This window comes from Bombus vosnesenskii, unplaced genomic scaffold (genome assembly GCF_011952255.1).
Source record: "Bombus vosnesenskii isolate JDL3184/JDL3185 unplaced genomic scaffold, Bvos_JDL3184-5_v1.1 scf7180000013298, whole genome shotgun sequence".
Lineage (NCBI taxonomy): Eukaryota > Metazoa > Arthropoda > Insecta > Hymenoptera > Apidae > Bombus > Bombus vosnesenskii.
The window spans coordinates 1059458-1080505 of NW_022882948.1; the positions used below are offsets into that span (position 1 = coordinate 1059458).

General features: G+C 34.5%; 1 protein-coding gene and 1 long non-coding RNA gene across 6 annotated transcripts in view; one reads left to right on the forward strand and one right to left on the reverse strand.

Moving 5' to 3' along the window:
- Nucleotides 1–21048, forward strand: part of LOC117233695 (matrix metalloproteinase-14) — a 40445-nt gene that overhangs the window by 13717 nt on the left and 5680 nt on the right. For 2 of the 4 annotated variants that reach the window (XM_033494237.1, XM_033494238.1), the window contains exons 2-9: nt 6651–6774; nt 13431–13535; nt 17447–17598; nt 18064–18366; nt 18724–18889; nt 19158–19294; nt 19455–19775; nt 20109–20313. In XM_033494237.1, the coding sequence (XP_033350128.1) occupies nt 6651–6774; nt 13431–13535; nt 17447–17598; nt 18064–18366; nt 18724–18889; nt 19158–19294; nt 19455–19775; nt 20109–20313 (1513 nt within the window). The remainder of the gene's footprint in view (nt 1–6650; nt 6775–13430; nt 13536–17446; nt 17599–18063; nt 18367–18723; nt 18890–19157; nt 19295–19454; nt 19776–20108; nt 20314–21048) is intronic. The other 2 variants (XM_033494239.1, XM_033494240.1) reach the window with 1 other exon arrangement.
- Nucleotides 4213–20415, reverse strand: LOC117233719. Of its 2 annotated transcripts, XR_004493381.1 has the most exons (4): nt 20351–20415; nt 20078–20238; nt 14300–14435; nt 4215–4262 (listed from the first exon to the last, which is right to left on the reverse strand). It is a non-coding gene; the product is annotated as an uncharacterized LOC117233719 (long non-coding RNA). The 2 variants fall into 2 exon arrangements; XR_004493380.1 differs by lacking the exon at nt 14300–14435 and having other exon boundaries at nt 4213–4262.

The following is a 21048-nucleotide window of genomic DNA, read 5'->3' on the forward strand; positions in this document are numbered from 1 at the left end:
GTCGGCGTGGTTGATACATCGGTCGACCCAGTTACCCAGTTCGTTCCTAGGCAGCCCCGTCGTTAAATTTATCAAGCGAGTTGCCTACGCAGGAATTCCGCTTTAAAAATCGATCTCTCCCATCCGGCAACAAATTTCAACCGAATGTGTCCAGCCTGGTAAAATCGATCGTCCTACCTGTTTCCTTATCGCCATTTTGCGCGACGTTATTACCATGCGTTACGTCCGCGACACGTGCATAACGACGATGTTAAAGGTAGATAGACGGGATAGATATGGAATCATTACGAAAGAGAAAACAGCGATTGTTACACGAGTCGTGTGGAGGCACGAAATCCACGCTAGTTTGAAATTGGGTCATGGAAACGGGGCACACGTCACACCTGATAACTTTACCAATCAAAATGTCAACTTTTTGACAGGTGAACGCGATACGACGATCATCTTGTGTGTTTGGGTTTATGTGGAGCAAACGTTGGACTTGTTCCTTTTATCTTGTTTTGGGAGTAGGTGGGACTGAGTCGAGAAAATTTGTTTACTCGAATTGAGAATTAAGTTAAGAACCGAGAGGCGAAACGAACGTATAAAAGATACGTAAAGGATATTATTTTCAATAGAACGAATTTCCATGGGAATGTTGTATACCAGACAGGGTTACGCACCTGTAGAATGTTAAACGAAGTAATAACAACTATCTTTAGCAATAGTAACACACATATACGACATTATAATTCTCGTTTTGTACAATTTTCATAGAACAATGGCTCTCTTTTATTTCACACAATATATACAATATAGACATATAGTTTTTACGCTGCTATTATCACATATTGAATTTACGAGAAAGTATTGAAAGAACAAGAAGCTAAAAGCAGCGAAATCGACGACGTCAAAAATTGCCAAGGCTGTTCGTTAAACTAAGAACAGCGTGGTCTGTAATTTGAAATTGTATTATCGTGTTTTCTGCGCGTTTCTCAAGGTAGCTGGGGCATAAAACGTCTCGTGCTTCGACCGAATAGCCGGCCACAGGTAATTACGTCAACGGCGACGATTATTGATTTGCAGATTTGCAAGGATCGCCTATCAACACAGAGGAAAATGTCACGATTACGTTCCACGTGGCTTATAATCGGCAATTGTCGAAGCTTTCTTCGAGCAAAAAATTGTCAAATAGAAATATATTCCAAAAGGAAATATCGCAGTTTTACGATTCACGTTATTTCAAATCATTGCTTACTTTATATAACTTGTATGATAAGGACCGGCAAGTTCGTTTTTAAAGACATATTATGCAATTCGTATCGTTTATAAGTTCGAAGAAGCATGAAATTAACTTCTGTAAAATTAAGTTCAATCCTTAACTACTACGGTGAAAATACGGTGCAAATAGGTCGAAGTAATTACAAGTACTGTAACTACCTTGAAGTAATTACAAGTAAACTATCATGGATTGATAATTCATATTTTATCAAAATACTAAATGACGTGTCGTCTATAAGAAATTGTTGGAAATTAAATTTAATTTCACACCTGAGAATTGATCACCACAGTGACCTTCTTATTAATGATTTTTCTAGTCTTAACTACTTTCAGTTTCCTTCCGTTCCAGTGAAAACTTTTAAAAGCATTGAAGATTGATAATAGTGTTTCTTATAAAACCCTATTTTCTTCTCTCTCTCTCTCTCTCTCTCTCTTCTTTGCACTTTCAATCTTAAAGAAGGAGAAGAATATTTCGTCAAAATTAGCGCGTTGATGAAATTCTACGAAGCTTTATTTGTCGATGAGACCCCACAGCCTTGACAAATAGACATCGATCGCACTTCTACAGTTGCTGAAAAGTATGAAAACTTCTTCTGTCCCGATCTTTGCTCGCACTTAAAGCATTCCACCCTATCGACACCAAGAGGAAGCAAATGACTCTAATAGTAAAAAGAGATTCTTAGAAACGAGCTACGTGAGACGGAAAAAATGTTCTCGGGCAACTGGACGACGTTTAATCTCCCTCGTCTTCCTCGTTTCGACCATGAAGATCGCGCAATCGCGTTCTTTTCCTTCGATTTTGCTTCACGTGGACATGATCGCACGTGACATGTAATTGCAATGCTGTCATCGTGATTTACGCCACAATGTCTTCGGTATATCTTTTTCTTTTTTTTTTTTTCGTTAATCTACGATCTTCTTCGCAACTAATTCGTGTCTTTTCGTCGCCGGAGGTGCGAGCGATAAGCCGCGGCACGTTTATTTACGAGTTGTTTCAGTGTTGTAAATTAAATGATGTTATGCTTTGTGAAAGGAACAGGACATTGTTATGAAAAAATTGTTAATTGTAATACGCTATTTTCTGTGTGTGTGTGTGTGTGTGTGTGTTCTTGAAAGACATAAAAATGTAGTATTTTTAGTACGATTTTTAAAGTTGCTAATTTACGTATGAGTTAAAGTTAATGTTAAGTTGTACGTAAGAGATATTGAAGAATTATGGCGATACAATAGAATGCTTGAGTACTAATGCGATTAAACACACCCACGATTCGTCACGTCGCCTTGAAGAATTTGTTCGTCATAAAACAGAAAGGGACATTGTGGTCAATTTATCTTTATCTTGTGCAAAATTATTATTATTATATAGGATGTTTCATCGATAATAAATATCTATATTATCTGTGATGTCGAATGTAACAAACAGTGATTAATTGCTCTTGAGTAACTCAACTTAAAACTCGAAATATACATTTTTTTCCTTTTTGGTATCTCTGCCTACTTGTGATGTTGGAGAAAACAATTACTAATTTAACAAGCTTCGAACTCAAACTCTAATAGCAACAAACACCAATAGGAGAATGCAGAATTATATTACAAACCCGTAAAAATCTGTAGAATATCATTTTCTTACACAAAACATTCTGCTGTTCGTTGAGGTAGATTTTCAACCTGAAAAACAGGTGTACGCCTAGTTGTAATTTACTCGATCATGGTTATAATTTTCTCTGCTGGAATATGTAATTCAATATATACGATCATTCTACTTACAAGTTGCTTCACAAAAAGTCAATTATATTCCAGTTAATTACGAAAATCGTTTTCAATCTAAGTACGTCAGACGTACGTTAATGAATGGATAAAATGACGAATCTCCATCATTAAGAAAACCAATGTTCCAGCATGAGACACGATGTTAAACTTCCGCGAGATCAATTAGATCACATTAAATCGTACACGTGTCTGGGTTCGCGATCATTCGCCAGACCGATCGTCTTTATCACCGCCCACGCAATATTACTTGCCGCTTCAATGACGATACGAATCCTTGAATTCCACCGACGATTTTACCTGGTGTTCGAGTCACGATCAAAATCCGCGAAGAAAAAAGAAGAGGAAAAGAGAGACGTGAATGATTCAGAATTGGTAGCTTCTCGGCACGTACACGCGTCTACAACAGGAACACTACCGTTCAAAGATATTCAGATACTCGCAGAAAGATATTCAAATGTCAATAAGTACAATTCTTGCTCGTTAGTTTATCTTCAGCGTGATCTTTCGCGTACTTAACGTGCTACCGCCAATCATTGAAACTAAGAGAGGATTTGTCGTGAAGAAGCTCGATATCTCCATATATAAATATTCCAACTTTAATTTAAACGTTTTTCAAAATTGAAAACCGACCGACCTTCTGTATGTTTTATAAAAGAATGTACGTGTTTTTCTAAAACATTTATTTAATTTCCCTCGTCGAATCGAACGTCTTGTTATTTTACGTTAAACATTTCCTCGCGTCTTTAACTTTGCAACATCGATATTTGCATAAATAATATCGCGTGTACGTTTTGAAGGCAAAAATCATGTACAGTACGTAGATAGTTGTGTTCGAATACTTCTGAGCAGAAGTGTCTATACTATACGATTGTGTTACGAGGGCGTCGGAAGGAGTGGCCCATTCACGCGTGACACACACGCTCTCGCAACTACGCTTACTCCGCTTACGTTCATTCATAAAAATCACACCGTTCCTGGAACCAGCTCGCGTCGAGTTTATTACGAGATTCGTAAGACGCGGAAGCGTGATCCAGGTTTGAATCATTGACACTGAATGGAAACGAGCGATGGTAATCTTTATAGGCATGGAATTTACCTCGTCGTCATGGGTTTTCGTTATGAGAAAACAAGTTTATCCTGTGGAAGAATTTCGATCGTTACCGAGATACAATTTTTGGTGACTAGTGTTGCGTCTTTGCCCATGGGCGTCTCCTGCCTCTTGGATGTGCAAACTGTAACAATGGAGATTATCGAGTGAGTTTCCTTGTTTGTCTTGTGAGTCAATGGATTTATTGATCGATCATCCTGATATTTCGTGTTGATATAATGAATTATAGGATATAATAACATCATTGATCTGGTAGAAGAGCGATTATATATAAGACATACGTTTTTCTCTATGCAAATCGCCATGTTTATTTTCGTCGATCTCACGTACGTAAGTTATATCGAGCCTAAATCCATACGAGCAGAATTGATTAACATAAGCATCCTCTGGAGCTCGAGATACACTTGAAGCGCGTGTCTCGCGGAATCCTGCTCGAATCCTACGTATTTAGGGTGGAATGCATTAGGTTAAAAATAATACTCGAAGGATGGAATAATCCAGCCTTATAATACAATTTTTACATTAAGTTAATATCCTAACTACGATACACAGATACGAGTCATAGATGAACGAATCGTTCGAATCCGATATTTTGGTACAATATTCCAATGCAATATTATCCAGTTGTAGTTCTTACTTATTAAACGAATTTACAAAAAGCGAGAAAACCACACACGTATATACAGCTAAACGAAATTAATTAAAATTAATTAATTAATTGATAAAAATTAATTAAAAAAGGTTTGAAAAATATTAGTTCACTTCCAAAATTACTTCTCGAAATTATGGCCGCCTATTAAAGATTTCTAATTAAGGATTAATAACGAAATTCTCGAGTTGGAATTTAAAAAAGACGAACAGGTTATTTCGTTTAGACGATGAATCATCGCCTTTTATGCAAACTGTACATATTCTGAATCCTCAACAGAGGTTCGAGTGCAGCAAGAATTCTCTCTGGATCAGAGTGTGCACATCGATTATTCGAATGAATATCTCTTTTATCCGTTACCGTATTGTGAGTCACGGCATAACTTTGCGTTTACGAGGAGCCAGCCGAGGCTACGGTTACGATTTAATGCTCGTTTCACGATTTATTGGCGTGTCATTTCGCTAACAATGAAAAGGACCATAGAGCGGTTCTAAAAACCACTTCAACCGATACCACATTTATCACGTAATTGTACTATTAAAGTGTTTCAGACATTAGAATGTTACATGTAATGATTGTCACTTAACGATTTATTGTTCTGTGATGAGCTAAATGATACGATAGTGATTCTAATATACTATACTTCTCGGTAAGACGTGTATTTTAATGAAAAAGTAAAATAGTATGTACCTAATAAATAAATTAGATACCGATGTTGTAGAGAGAGACTTATTTACAATGAATTTCTCGATAATTTATGTCAGGCGAATAAAGTTTCTTCTTAACGATACGGTAGCTTGCAATTTCTTGAATCATTGTAGTTTTTGCTTATTAAAAGATAATTATTACGTGGTAGAGACGTTTATCCGCTAACGTGGATTATATTTCTTACTACTTCTTACAAATCGAATTACAGGTTTGTTCCTTTTATCGCTGTCTTACTACAATATATCAAAGTACAAAATATATGTACTTTTGGACCATTCTTTTAATACTTTTAGGACATTCCTAAAGGTATTTCTCTGATTTGTCGATCACGAAAGAGACTGGAAACAAATTACAGAGAATTATAAAACGTTCGAACAATATCTTTCAAGAGACATTCCAAAAAATAAAATACTAAATAACAGCCAATGGTAGTAACTATCCATTTTTGTTTCTCAATCCTTTACTCGATGTACGATAAATGTTACAGAATCTTATTCTCAATTTCTTAGTCAACGAACCCATTCGTTGTGAGAACCAACGAGCAACTTCATCGTCGATGAAATCATAAGATAACAGATCTTATGCATCAATGATTGATGAAAATTTGCTGCGATTCAGTCAAGAATAAGAGACAATTTTACGTCCAGAAAATTTGCGATGATTCAGTCAGGAATAGGAGATAAGGAAAACGGAAACGCGTACTTACACGCGCGGCGTTTTATTCGCCGGAATATTAATTCCTTTTATTCATCGTGACTAGATAACTGTATCATGCCGCAATGGAATCATCAGCCAGGTCAATCCCCTCGACATCACCATCTGTCCCATTTATATTTTTTCAACGTGCAAAATATAGCGGTCCGGCCATCAAACGAGATAATAAGAATCGCCTTATTATTTTTACTCTATTAAAAAGCTACGTATGAAGTACCAATTTCAGCATAATCGTAGAAATATCAAATTATCCTTGAATTTTTGAAACTTATATTTTCTCAGATGTGAATTAATTTAGGTGTGAATTTCAGAATGTGAATTAACAGTAATATAAATCGAAAATTACAATTTCATGTATCAATGAAACGAATGTGTGTCTGTGTGTGTTTTAAATCGTTATTTAAGAAAACCTATTGAATGGAATCTATTTACCTGTTGCAGAACTACCTGTCTCAATTTGGCTACTTACAACCTATCAATCCAACAAGTGGTGGAATTATATCTCAGGATACACTCTCGAAAGCGATCTCGGAATTTCAAGCTTTTGCTGGATTAAATATTACAGGTGAGTCTTGTATTCCGATTGTTTATAAGGTATTTATTTACGTAGTAACAAAATATCAAGGAAAGATAGATACCTTTACTCTTAGAAAAAAGTCTCAATAAGAATTACTGGTACGTACAGTCAAAATTTACGAAAGACATCAGATCGTCGTATAATAACGAGGAAGCTATTTAAAAATAATAGTGCGATAATAATGCGAATAATAGGAAACTAATGTAAGACTACAGCGGACTAATAGTCTAAAAATAATTCAATGGAAGAACAGAAAAGTATAAGAATAGTCAAATAGAATGAGCCAAGGATACTTCGATGGAATAGAAGGAATATAATGAAAGAATTCTACGGTAAACTATTCTAAAAATAATTCAATGAAACTGCAGAAAGAAATAATACAAGAATAATCGAATAAATATCCCGACAGAATGTTAAAGAACGAATGCAAAAATATTCCGACAGAAAAGTTCAAGAATAATTCAAAATTAATGCAACAAAACAATCCAAAAATAATTCGATACAGCTGTACGGAAATAATGGAGACGAGAATACTCCGATTGAATAATCCAAGAAAAATTCCAATGGAATAAAAGAAGAAAATAATGCAAAACTATTCCAAGTGAAGAGTCTACAAATAATTCGAGATAAATTCAGAGTATCCCAAAATTCTGACAAAACTCCACTAAGCGCTTCTTTCCTCTATCCAAACACCTCGAATGATCTACTCTGATCGTACGAATGCAGCAGTCTTAGTCTTATCAATTAATTTTTACAAACGTCCTTGCGATCGTACTATATTAAAACCGTAATTGAGTTTAATAGTTGTCGCGAATGAATGAATCATACCGGTGGATGGTATCTGTTCGGTGTCCCTCTGACATTACTATGCTGTTTGCTCTGACTCAGAGAAAACCTCGCAGCAAACCGTAAATTGGCTAGATAGAAGCAATGAAATAGATGCGAATGATGTGTGCCTCGCCACGCATTATTTCACAGTTCGATCCAAAAAGTAGTTTCCTATACGTCAAAAGACACGCGCGTCATACTTGTTCGCACGAATAATTATTATTCTACCGCGAGCTGAATAGTAAAAAATACTTTCAATTATCAGCCGTGGAGTAATTAAGGCCGTAGATAAGAAGCGACGTCACAAGAAAGTGACATGGCTTCGTACAGATAATAAAATGCAGGTGCGTGTGACTGTATTAATGTTTGCAGTATTCAGGTAACAGACGTGTATTAAAAATTAGTAAAAATCGCATATTTTCTACGTTTCATATCATAATTTTTTTGTATATTATAATCGTGGTTTAACTTTGAAAGAAATCTAACTGATCTTATGAGACAGAAGCGAAACTGAAAGAAAGCAAACAAAAAGTATAACTGACTAGCTATGATTGTCGATTAGTATTATTTGTCCAACCGCAGTCACATTTCTAATCGATCTAATTGTAAATACGTTACCGTATCTTAAAAATTATACTTATTATGTTTTCTATTATAAAGAGTCAAAAAATAATATAAATACAATGTACTTGCAAGTACATATTACAGCCACGAAGTTACGTATCTTAAAGAGGTGACAGACTGCTTTAAAATACACAAAAGCATGTATATTAGCTACGTACAGCAATCTACAGCTAGCATTGAAATTATGATAATTTCGTAAGACGATAATACGTCAATTTACCCACATATTAGCCTACATACACTCAGAATTGGAACACAAAGTATTTTCAAATGGTACCCACATAGTACAGAGAATTTTGCAAATACAATATCATAACAATTTAAATCTAAAATGTTTTTATATATTTAATTCTATAATTCGCCATTTGATTTAATTCTATTATCAAACTTTATCATTCTACGTGAACGCGTCAAAAATACAGAAATACAATCTTTCTACAATCGCTAAAAACATAAAGGTGTTTTCAACGAAATTAATGTCAATTTTCATCAAACCTCGCGTGATACATTATTCGAAAGCACTTAATCTTCTCTAATAAAGCGCTGCTCTATCTTCCATTATCTTTAAATTATGGTTTAGCCTAGTGGTAAAAAACATCCTGTTATTCTAAGAATCGTCCCGATTCATTCTCGGTTCGCAACAAGCGGACAAAATGTACGCTTACATCTCCACGTACTTGTTCGACCGGCTCCGAATAAAGAGCGGATTTTTCAGCGTTTCTAGACCTTGAAAGACCAGACGCCACTTTGGCCGATCCGTCTTCTCTGAAAACACGCGATTCGAACCTGCGGACAAAAATCGATGTTGGTAAAAGAGTGAAAAAATAAAAAAAAAAAAGAAGAAACCGCGCCTATAGCAGAAATTATAGAAAAATGAACGAATAAACATCAGACAATATGCGTGGACGATGAGAATCATTCAACGGGCACCGGCTATTAAAACGAACGAATTCGAACCAATCACTGTCAAGGCTCGAGCCTTAACAGAACGTTGGTCGGCAAATAACGCGACGACGAGGAAAACAAATTACTGCTTCCGGTAAAATTTCAATGGCTGGCCTGGGTAAACGCGAGAAAAGCGAGAGTGCGTCGCTGATAAATCGTTATCTGAGATAGATGATTTCTAGAGACTGATAGGACAAGAATTTTGTGATAGCTGATTATTGCGACTAGGATAAATATTCGACTGACAAGGAAGTTACATTGTACAGAGCGATTTTAATAATTGCGACAGGACATGTGTATATTCCAAAAAAAAAAATTATGGAAAAATTGAAGAGGAAAATTTTCCATTATTTATACAAACTTCATTGATGGTATAATTTTGATAAGTACATCGATCGACTATACGCGCAATAAATGTAAAAATATATCTTTTACGCGAGTGTTGGAACGTTTAAAATTTTATAAAAGCTCGTATAGGAATCGGAAGTAAGTAGTTTGCGTTGTAAAGTCACGGGATGATTCCTTGTGGATAATCGATGATGATGCTGAACGGTGTGACTCAGAGTTCGGAGAAATGCAACAGATTCATTTAATGGCGCTTAAAAAGTGACTCACATGATGTGACTGCGACCATGTCATCCGGCCTTTTTCTGATATTAATTACGATTAGAAGTCAATAATCGCGATTTTAATTCTTCGACATTAGACTCCGTTCTCTGATTTGAATCGATTTTTGTTGGATCAAATTTAATGATTTTAATACATAATATCTGGTACGATATTATACCGAATCAAATTACTATTTGATAACAATATCTGTTTCTCGATCATTAAAAAAGTAGTATCTCTCCTATCAAATCTATCGTATATCGATATATATTTTCTAACAAAATTGAGTTACTTCTCGATCGAATAAAATTCAAAGCAACGTCCTATGTATATCCTGCTATATTTACCACGTTGTATAAAAGACAATTTATCGATTTGCATAAAAATCAGCTGCGCTTACGGTCGTTACAATTACAATTGACTTAAAAACATTCTTCTGATTAACACCTCTTACAAATACGTGCATGCTTTTCAGACACCAGTCATCTTTTCGTTTTTTACGACTAACACGCACTTAAACCGATTACATTTTGAAGTAGCCTATAATATTAACCATTACATGATGTGTTGTTAAACATCATTAAAATTCTTGAATCAAGTGCAATTAAAATAATGAATGCAATTAAAACGGACACAGAACAATCAGACACTAAAGATAAAAGCAGAGTGCTGTGAAATATTTGAAGTTGCAGCCAATTTAACATTATATCGCAATAACAAAAGATTTTATAATCACGATCGCAATGTAAATACGTTTTTCAAATGATTTCCTGCGACAGAGAAGACGGAAAACGCTTCTTTCGACGAATTGCCCAAGCAAGGATTGCTAAAGTTTTTATCAGATAATGGAATCTCTGACCAGAACGAGCAATTTGTGACGCAAAAGTGACCGAATTCATCGATTATTACGAAAACCAGGTAAAAGTCACGTCATATTTCACAGAGAAAGGATTTCACTTAGCTCAAGTACCCGTGATATTGCATCGATTCGATTTAAAACGAATCGTATGAATTAGATTGGACAATAAGAACGACAGAAGTTTCTATTGTGAAACAGGAACAAGAAAAAGCAAGATTTAAAAAGAAATCGTATATGTAACTAGAAAATCGTGATTTTATAACGTCAACATCGATGAACTAATCATTGACGTTTACATAAAGAAACACGTCAAGAGATAATAAAAATAGCGCAGGTAAAATATCAATGAGCTGTCGATAATAAATCGAAATGAAATTCAATCAAATGAAAAAAAGAGAAAGAACAAAATACGTACTAATTAATTTTCACTACCTTTTATTGTATTTTCTTCGCTTTTGCAATTACGCGTACGATTTGATTCTTAATAGGAAATTAAATCGAATAAAACACTAAAATGAATTTTTTTCTCATTAAAGGAGAATGTCTTGGAAAATAGGAAAGAATGAAATGGTCGCTTTTAACCAAGCCAAGCATTGGAAATATCCATTCGATGGATACAAAGTAAAACACGAAGGTGAACGGAAGAATGATCTAACTGTTAAATTGTACGCTACCAATGGGAGTATTATGCGGGATGAAACAGTGTTTATTGACAGCAATCTTCTGGCACGCGTTCAACGAATCCAGAACTTCCTACTTGCTAAATATTCGCTGGATATTGCCAACCTTGTCCCTTTATTAGTCGCGGCAAATTAAATCCTGCACACGTAACAAATACGCTAGAAAAAGGAAGAAGCGAGTGCTAAATACATTTCGTAAGAAGTCGTCCAATAGAAGCGAGAAAATTCGCGTGAAATCGATTTGCGTTCGACGTAATCGCGTGTTTTCGTGTTCTTACACGACTCAGGAAAGAAACGTACTCTCCATTAACGATTAGACCGAAACGTCGTGAAGAAAAGAGAAAATTTTAGAAACGCCAGTTTTCTTGCTTGTTGATAATTGGAGATGTGTTTGACGAAAGCAATTTGTCTTGTTTAATCGATCTTTCTTTCGTCGTCGGTTATCTCAATCAATGTTTTAAGATTAATGGGACGATATATTTGGAAATAAATTTTAGATTGTTGTAATTTTTGTTGACATCATATAAATCATATATATGTGTTCTATTCTATCTTCTTCAAATCTGAATGAATTATTTGTACTAGTTCTATTATTATTCTAATGAATGATAATGGCATTGATAAAGCGTGGAACGAATTAGAAAATTTACAGAGAAATTGCAATATATTTATTGCAAAAATCTTATCGTAAATATTTTGATAATTTTCTAATGGAGCGAACAAAGTAATCCAATCTTAAATCATCAGAAGCAGGACTCCAAATTGAGAAGAAAACAAAATGAAGAGTATATTGGATAAAATAAGAAGAATGTTCCAATGATACATCTTCGATCTTCCTTCGACACGTTTACACCAAAATAAACAACTCGATCGTTCGTAACTGTATTCACATCGATTTGCACGATCTTCCAGTTAATACACCACGATTTCCACGCAGAGAAGTATTAATAAACGTACATACAACCTGCAGTCGCGTGCCCAATGCAAAGTAGAGACTTGTTTGCACGTGACACGAGATAGCTAAAGCTCGTTGCACACTTGATCGAATCGCGTTTTCAAACCTGATTAAACAAGTAATCTGTTAAGCATGATTAGAGTCAGGAATATTAACTATTCGAATTTGATATAGTCCCTGTTGCTATGTATTAAATTCCGCCGTATAAAATGTTTGATTTTTGATGATTCGTGCTTCGCTAAATTCTAAAAAAACTGATACGTTTATAGAGATATTAGGGTTGTAACATGTTCTTCACTTATGTGACAAATATAATAATGGAACGAATTTATATTGCGATATTAAATATTACGTTATAATAATTACAATATTTATATTACAAAATTAAGATTATGTACAAACAAAAATAAAATAAAAAATGTTCAGTTTTATTTATTTATGTCCAGTTTACATATATCATAGCTATGGAAAAATAGAGATATTAACAAATAGATTGATAGAATGAAATCAGATATTCCATATATTACAATAATTAATAATGTAATTGATTAATCGATTCGATCGAACAGCATGATCCGATTAAGGTTTATTTCGGATTTGCTCGGAACGTACGAGTAGCTTAACGTCCTCGCATGCTCTCTGTACTATGCATATATGCGTTTACGTCACGTTGATGCATATGCACCATGATACAAGAAAACACATACATACGAACGAATGATCGTAAATAGGTAGCACGGAACGTGCATGGTCGGGCGATCGATATATGTAGCTACGAATCCTACGATCTGTACTGAACCTACATTCGACGCAGCCTTGATGCGAAACAAATAATGGAAGTGTGTTTGATATATGGCAAAATGTCGTTTTCCTTGAAAATATCGAGATCTGAGAGAATTTCGAAGATCGAAACTGATTTCTAAGTAGAATTAAATTAAATATTATAACCATATAATAAAGTTATGGTTTCAGATGGAAGAGTATCTGATTATCGCAGTGAAATTAGTACTTATATCTGTCTCAAAAGTGGAAAAATTTAAGTAATCGTAAGAAGATACTTGATATTTCGTACGACAGAAGAGTAACTAATTCCTCTTTTATCGAACTTGCAATTATTAATAAAAAAAAAATCGGTTTTTTTCAGGTGACTTCGACGATGAAACATTTAAGCTAATGGCATTACCGAGGTGTGGCGTTAAAGACAAAGTTGGTCCTGGCTTTGGAAGATCGAAGCGATACGCTCTTCAAGGTAAATAAAGTTAAAAATAGCACTCTAATTTTAAGATAAAACAAGTATTGTCACACTGTAAACTCTTATCATCCATTTAATTAGTACTTTCACTGTTATAAGAAGAAAACAAGTACAAAACATTCAGTGTAAATAATTAATTTTAATTTGATGAAAAAAGAAAGTGGAACATAAACACGTGTTTCTCTTTCACGAAAATCACTCTGTTTAATCAAAATCAAAGTCCACTAGAATATTTTCAACAGAGTTTGTGACATAACGTTGGATTGATTTCTTGATTATCTAATCAATTGATGTTGTAACAAAATTACATAGCACTTATCATGTTGTATCTGATATCGTTAAAATAAAATACCATCAATATTTTAATAGTAAAATTAGTATCAAAATTGAATAACAGTAATTGTTGGATCTAATTTATCAAGAACATCTTTCAAAGTTAAATGTCAAAATTTAGAACAATTCAAAATACATTAAACATTCAAAACAGAACATTATATTCTTGTGGAATATGTTTATTAATATTTATATATTATTGCACTTTTTTACATTTAAAATTTATTACAGAAAAAATAATACTGAAATTCTGAGAATGATTTAAGCAATTAATTTCTATGGGAAAAAGATTATAAAGAAATACTAAAATGCTGCATATACTGAAAGTTGACAGAAATTTGAACGATTATTCAAGTGACGGAATCTGTTCGTGATTTGGTCTTACTTTTAACTTCCTGCCTCATTATCCTCAATGTAAAATCACTCACCCTAAACAGGTTATACGCGCCTGTGTAGTAGCTATTTGTTGAGCGCTCCAAATGCATTTTTTAAACACCAAAATTGTTCCAGATGCATTTCCGAGGAGGCTATACGTCCGAGAGTTTACTATTAAAAACGAGGTCACTATAATCAGAAATTGCATCAGAAAGATGTCATTCAATCTTTTAAGAGAAAATTCTTATAATCGTTTTCATATCTAGTATTATGTTTACATCTTACCTTCTTTCTTTTACCAATTATTCGCATATTATTTAGTTAATCTCCTCAAAATGAAATACAATAGCTAGACAAAATTTCAGTAAGATAAATAAATTAAGATAGGCAACCTCGTCGAGTTTTCAAGGAAAACCAAATCACTGGCCAAAGTATTATAATATCCTGTGAATTCTCCGATAATTAGAACAATTTTAATGTCCAATTTAAAAAAAAAAAAAACCCTCCACAAGGAAAATAGTAATGAAGATGAATTCTGAAAATTCAAAACGTTATTATGCATGTGATGCTGGAATGATTAAATTACCACACAATAGAATTGCATATTATTATAAGATTACTATTCTGTACCCTCGTTCCATTCTAAAATAGCGAGTTAAAATAACACAATTTTCACACAAGGAAACACACACACAGCCTTGGGCTTTGCAGCTAAACGACGGATTTTTATATAAATTCATATTTTTATTAGGAAGTGATTACGTAATACCATAAGGAGTCTTCTACTTTGGAAATTTTATATATCGCTGCGTGTTACGCGTTTTCTATGCACTTTCGCACTTTTAAATCCCCCACGGACGCATAAAAATCCGCAGTCTATTAAGTCTATTTATCACCAAGTCATGCTAATTGTCCTTTGACCACGAGTCACGCTAACTACCACTGATCACAGACTTTGCGTGAACCTTCCCATAAACCATGACTCCAGCTACATATCTAATTAACTGCAACCCATAAGGCATTCCGTTGCCTTTTCATTGACCGATTCTTCTCGGAAGAAAGTGACCGGCGCTTGATTCACCGTTTCGCTCGTCCAATCATACCGACACATCACCTGTAGAAGTATAATTCGCTTGGGAAATCATTGAGACTCGATCGATTCTAACCGTGACTTTGAACCTCGCGCGAACGTTTCTCGTTTCAGTGAACTCACGGGCGACAAGATCACCGATGCGTGCATCCTATGGAATTCAATCGCATAACAGGTTCCCTAGTTTTGACCCACTAGCTGTGATCGCGATCGATATGGATCAACAATTCTATTCGACCCGAATACTCGAGTACAGTGGAACCTCGACTATACTTGCGCTGTGTTTATACAAATTAATGTTCAGTTTCAGATGTACGAAAATATTTGAAAATCAATCTTTTGAAGAAAACTTTTATGTCCTCTGTCGTAGACGTTGTACAACCCATTCTCAAACTTCATCAACACTATAATGAAATACCCACAGTGATGATTATATATGTGTATCGATATTTGAAATCAATTTAATCACAGGAAAAAAACATAAGTACATTTTTGTTGATTTTTGTTTTACTCTGTAGAATCTTAGCCAGAAATATAACTGTTGAGATAAACAACTTTTGAACATTCTGGTGGAAGCAATGATATTTCTGGTATGTTAAGAGAGTAGAAAAATGTACTCTGTAACGGTAGAATTTTTATAACAATCCTAAATTTTAAAACTGCTATGAGCAGTTATTCACTCGTAGCCTTCGTATGTGATCATCAGTTTGTACTGAAAATGAATTCTGTGCGTTAAACAAGGTCCGATTAAACGTAACATGGAAACAACCGTTCGACTTTATTTTTACAAACGTCAGTTGCTATTATCCGAATGAATAAAAAGAATTGGAAGCTAGCAAACTTCTGTTATCGAAACTACTCATTGCCATGCCAGTCTGTTTAAATTTATTTTGTCCCTCGGTCTGGCTGAATACACGAGATTCTACTGTACTTCAAAATGGGAATATTTATGAACGTTATTATCAGAGAAACTCGTTTCGGTGAACGAACAGATTATAAAAGAAAGAAAAAAAATATAAATGACGAAGGATGTAAGCTTCGATGAGTTTTGCTCTTTAATCACGGAGATGTCGCTATTTGACCTTGGTCCATAAAACCTTGATGTTGGATCCGTCGTTTGTAGAAAATAACAGATTGGTAGTGCGATGACGAGGCGATCTGTTCGATAATAAGCTTCTCTTAATAATCGCGAGTGCATTAGTTATTCTCGCAACGAGTATATTTCTGACTCTGGAAATAGAGTAAGTAAGTACAAAGTTCCTCTCCTTTGGTGAATGTTTTGGTTTTTGAGACACATTACGATGATTAAGGGGTGAATCAGCTTACTTGGTAGGAAAAATGCTGGATTACTAACGAATGGACTGTGAAACGACGTTTTGATGATTCGCACAGTAGATTAGATATGCCGAAAACGAATAAAAACGCGGAAGCTTTTCGGGAATTCAGTATCATCGTGCTAAAACCCTATGCGTTCGTGGCGGATGCTTATGTTTAAAAATAAATCGTTGCACAAGGAATAAATAAGACGGTAGTACAATGATTGCCACACATAGAAGCAATCGTTACATAAAAAGAAGTTATAGACTTGCCAAGATGATGCTCGAAAATTAAAATGATCGAAGGTCATCATAAATCCGCTGATGGAATGTCTCATGTGTTTCATAGCAAGTCGATTTTCAAAAAATCTCGAGACATCTCTAAACATTATAAAACTAAGTCTACGATTTTAACCGAATCGCTAACAATTTTCTCACTGTAACGACTGATACGACTATAAAAAGTCAATTAAAAAGGATAATAATCCGATATCGAAGCACTTTTGCATAATAATTTACCAACTAACAATGTTAGTGAATAGTAGAAATCTTTTCTTCTACAATTTTACAATTCTAGGTCAAATAGAGAATTTGTTAACATTAATAACGTATAACTTAACAGTTTGATTGTGATAATTCAAAAAATACAGATGACAAGAGTTCGAAAAAGAAAAGCAGAAAAATGTAAGGATTAAGAAAAAGGTAGAAGGATGCTATTGAATTGCACATTGATAACAAGACAAATATTTTTCGAATTCCTTAATGCATCGTCACTATTGCTTCCTTTGTTACAGGCTCAAGATGGCGTGTGAAGAAACTGACGTACAAGATCAGCAAGTATCCGCGAAATTTGCCACAGCACAAAGTCGACGACGAGCTGAACAAGGCGTTCAAAGTATGGTCTGAATATACAGATCTCGTTTTCATCCAAAAAAAGTCGGGCCAGGTGAGTCGAATAATATTTACAAAGGTTCCTCACGATCGTGAGTAAGGGAAACAAGAAGGAACAAAGAATAGCGCTTTGGTATATTTTTAACTGAGTTGCTTGTTTTTCATGGAGTCATCTGTGATTTCACTCGTAGCATTTCAACGTCACTGCAACTTGGCCAACGCCATAAAATATAACCATACGTTAAAATATAATGGTATAACATCTGCCATTAAAGATACGCTTAAATTAAATTGAGGATTAATTTGAAATTATCTTTTGCTTATACATCTCAGCTTTCATATTTCTAACAACGTTAATCTACTCCAATAAGCTCCAATCCACTTACGTTTCTACTCTAGAAGAACTCATGACCAAACCAGTTTCGTTTCTAATGAAACTAATTTTGTTTCTAAACTGAAATTAGAACTCATCAAGAAAGATCAAAATAGTCCATTTACTATAAACATTCTATCTATGTAGGTCCACATTGAGATTAGATTTGAGAAAGGTGAACACGGAGATGGAGATCCTTTCGACGGACCTGGTGGCACTTTGGCTCACGCTTATTTCCCCGTATACGGTGGTGATGCCCATTTTGATGATGCAGAGCAATGGACCATCGACAGTTTCCGTGGCACGAATCTCTTCCAAGTAGCCGCTCACGAGTTTGGTCATTCCCTCGGATTGAGCCATAGCGACGTTAAGGCTGCTCTAATGGCACCCTTCTATCGCGGCTACCAACCTTATTTCCAGTTAGATGACGATGATATTCAGGGTATCCAGGTAAATATCATAACAGTCGATTGAGTCAAAGACTAATTTTTATGAATTTCGCTGCGAGGAAATGGTTAACTGTATTATGAAAAGTTTTATTTCTATTTTTTCCAGTAATATAATATCCTGTATTGTTGTCTATAACATAGAATTTAAAAGCACATCTCGTGTACTTTAAAACACTATAAATATAAAATGACTTTCAAATTCCAAATTCCTATTTAGAGTAATGATTACAAGCTAAATTAAACTGAATTTGGTATAAAGGTTTCCTCTATTTCTGCGCTCGCCATTGTAAAAAAAACTCGATGAAGAAAATTTTGAAACCAGAAATGAATGATAGTGGTGTTTATGACTTTGCTTTAGGCTTTGTATGGAAAAAAATCGGCAAATAGTGGCGGCGTTCCAACTGGACCGAGATATGGAACCACTACTGCGTCACCACCCAGCGAAGAAGACTCCGAGCTCTGCACGGATCCAAAAGTCGACACTATGTTCAATTCTGCAGAGGGGCATATGTATGCGTTCAAGGGTACGTATTCATTCGAATTATTGCTAAAAAAAAAGGATAACTATACAAAGGAGGACAAAAGAACGATGACGATATATCATGTCTCATTTTTAGAAACAATCTTAAAGACTTAGAAAAACATAAGTAAATTAGAAATTGTTTCAAAGAGAAGGAATATAAAAAAACGAAAGAGAAAGAGAGAGAGAGACAGATCTATATAGCAATAAGACTAATTTTTAAGTTCCAGTTTTTGATGCTTTGTCATTCTAAATAATAATCTGAATTACAGGTGATCGTTACTGGAGATTAACCGCGGATGGTGTAGCAGTCGGCTATCCTAAGCTCATTTCACACTCATGGAAAGGACTACCAGGAAACATAGACGCTGCATTTACATACAAAAATGGAAAAACTTATTTCTTCAAGGTACAAGAAGCGTCTAACCATCTAAATTATACATACAGTGATACAGATATGTTTCAAGATTACATCAGGATAAAAATAAAATAAGAATATAAATGAATAAATATGGAAGGAATAATCCATAAATGAATCGTAGGGATAAAAATAAATTATGTTGGTGCAGGGCTCGAAATATTGGAGATACGTAGGCAAGAGAATGGACGGAGATTACCCGAAGGAAATCAGCGAAGGTTTTACAGGAATTCCAGATAATATCGACACTGTGACTGTTTGGACCGGAAACGGCAAGATTTACTTCTACAAGGGCGCCAAATTCTGGAGATTTGACCCTGCTCAAAAACCACCCGTGAAGAACACCTATCCAAAATTGATCTCAAACTGGGAAGGTATCCCAAATAATCTTGATGCCTCGATCGTTTATCGTGGTTACACGTATTTCTTCAAGGGAGATGCTTATTATCGATTCAATGACAGAACCTTCTCCGTAAGTACTTAAAAACAGCATACTAATTTTTGTACAATTTTTACGGAACATCAATATCAAAGACTGCATGATTTCTTTATTGAAATCTTTAGTTTCGAACCATGAAAATTAATTCAAGTCGCCAATAGATTGTGAATGTACAATAGTCTTCGACTTAGTGTTCTGAAATCATAGAAATCATATTTCCATAACTTTATATTCAAATATTTCCTCTCTATTCAGAAACTTCTCACGTGATCTACGTTGCAGAAAATATTCCATATAAATAAAATAAGTAATTGAAAACGAAAGAAGTACAATACCTTTGATTAAGCTATGCTAAACGTTGTGTAGGTGGATGTTGCTGATCCAGCATTCCCTAGAGCGACGGCGTATTGGTGGTTCGGGTGCAGATCAGCCAACAAGGGAACGTTAGGTAATGTCCAATGGCTTCACGAAAATCCCGAAGATATATTTCCGCATGCTGGCATCCTCACGCCCGATGATGGTGACCATGATAGTGACGACGATGAGGTCGGAGACATCATTTTAGATGCAGGTACTAAAGCTTCATTCGAGTCAAACCAGATTCTTACCTCGTCACAGAGAAGTTTCACAGTATCCACTTCATTATAATCAGGGTACTATTTTATGTGAAAATGTATATACGTAGAAATTTAAACATTATAATAAACTCTTATTTATTTGTAGAAAGAAAATTTTGAACAATAGATCAGATTGGTACATTTAAATTTTACTATTATTATATCTAATATATTACTTAATTATTATTAAATTATCGCTATATTTTTTATGTTATCTCTTTATTTAAAGTTTCTTTCCAAATTAAAATTCAGATTATAGTTATTTGAAAAAAGTTTCAAATATTATTATACATATTCTCAATAGATTAAAATGTAAATATATTTCGTTTGTTGTATCCAATTTACAGTTATCATAGTTTGATATTTTTCCAAAATTATTTATATTTAATTATAAATAGTTGATGATATGAATAGATTTATGATGTGGATAGTTGAAACTTCGAACTTATATCACTGCCATATATGGACTTAAAGCTGTGATAATTAAACTGTGAATACATAAAAGCAGAAAAGACGAGGATACAGCGTTTGGTGTCTCGAACACCTGGCTATTACATACTTAGGGCTTCTAATCATCGAAGAAATTTGTGCATACAATAAAGTATAACGAACACAGTTTCACAATTCAAAATGAAAAAATATTTTATCGAAAGTATAACATAAATCATTATTCAACAGCTGAGTTTTTA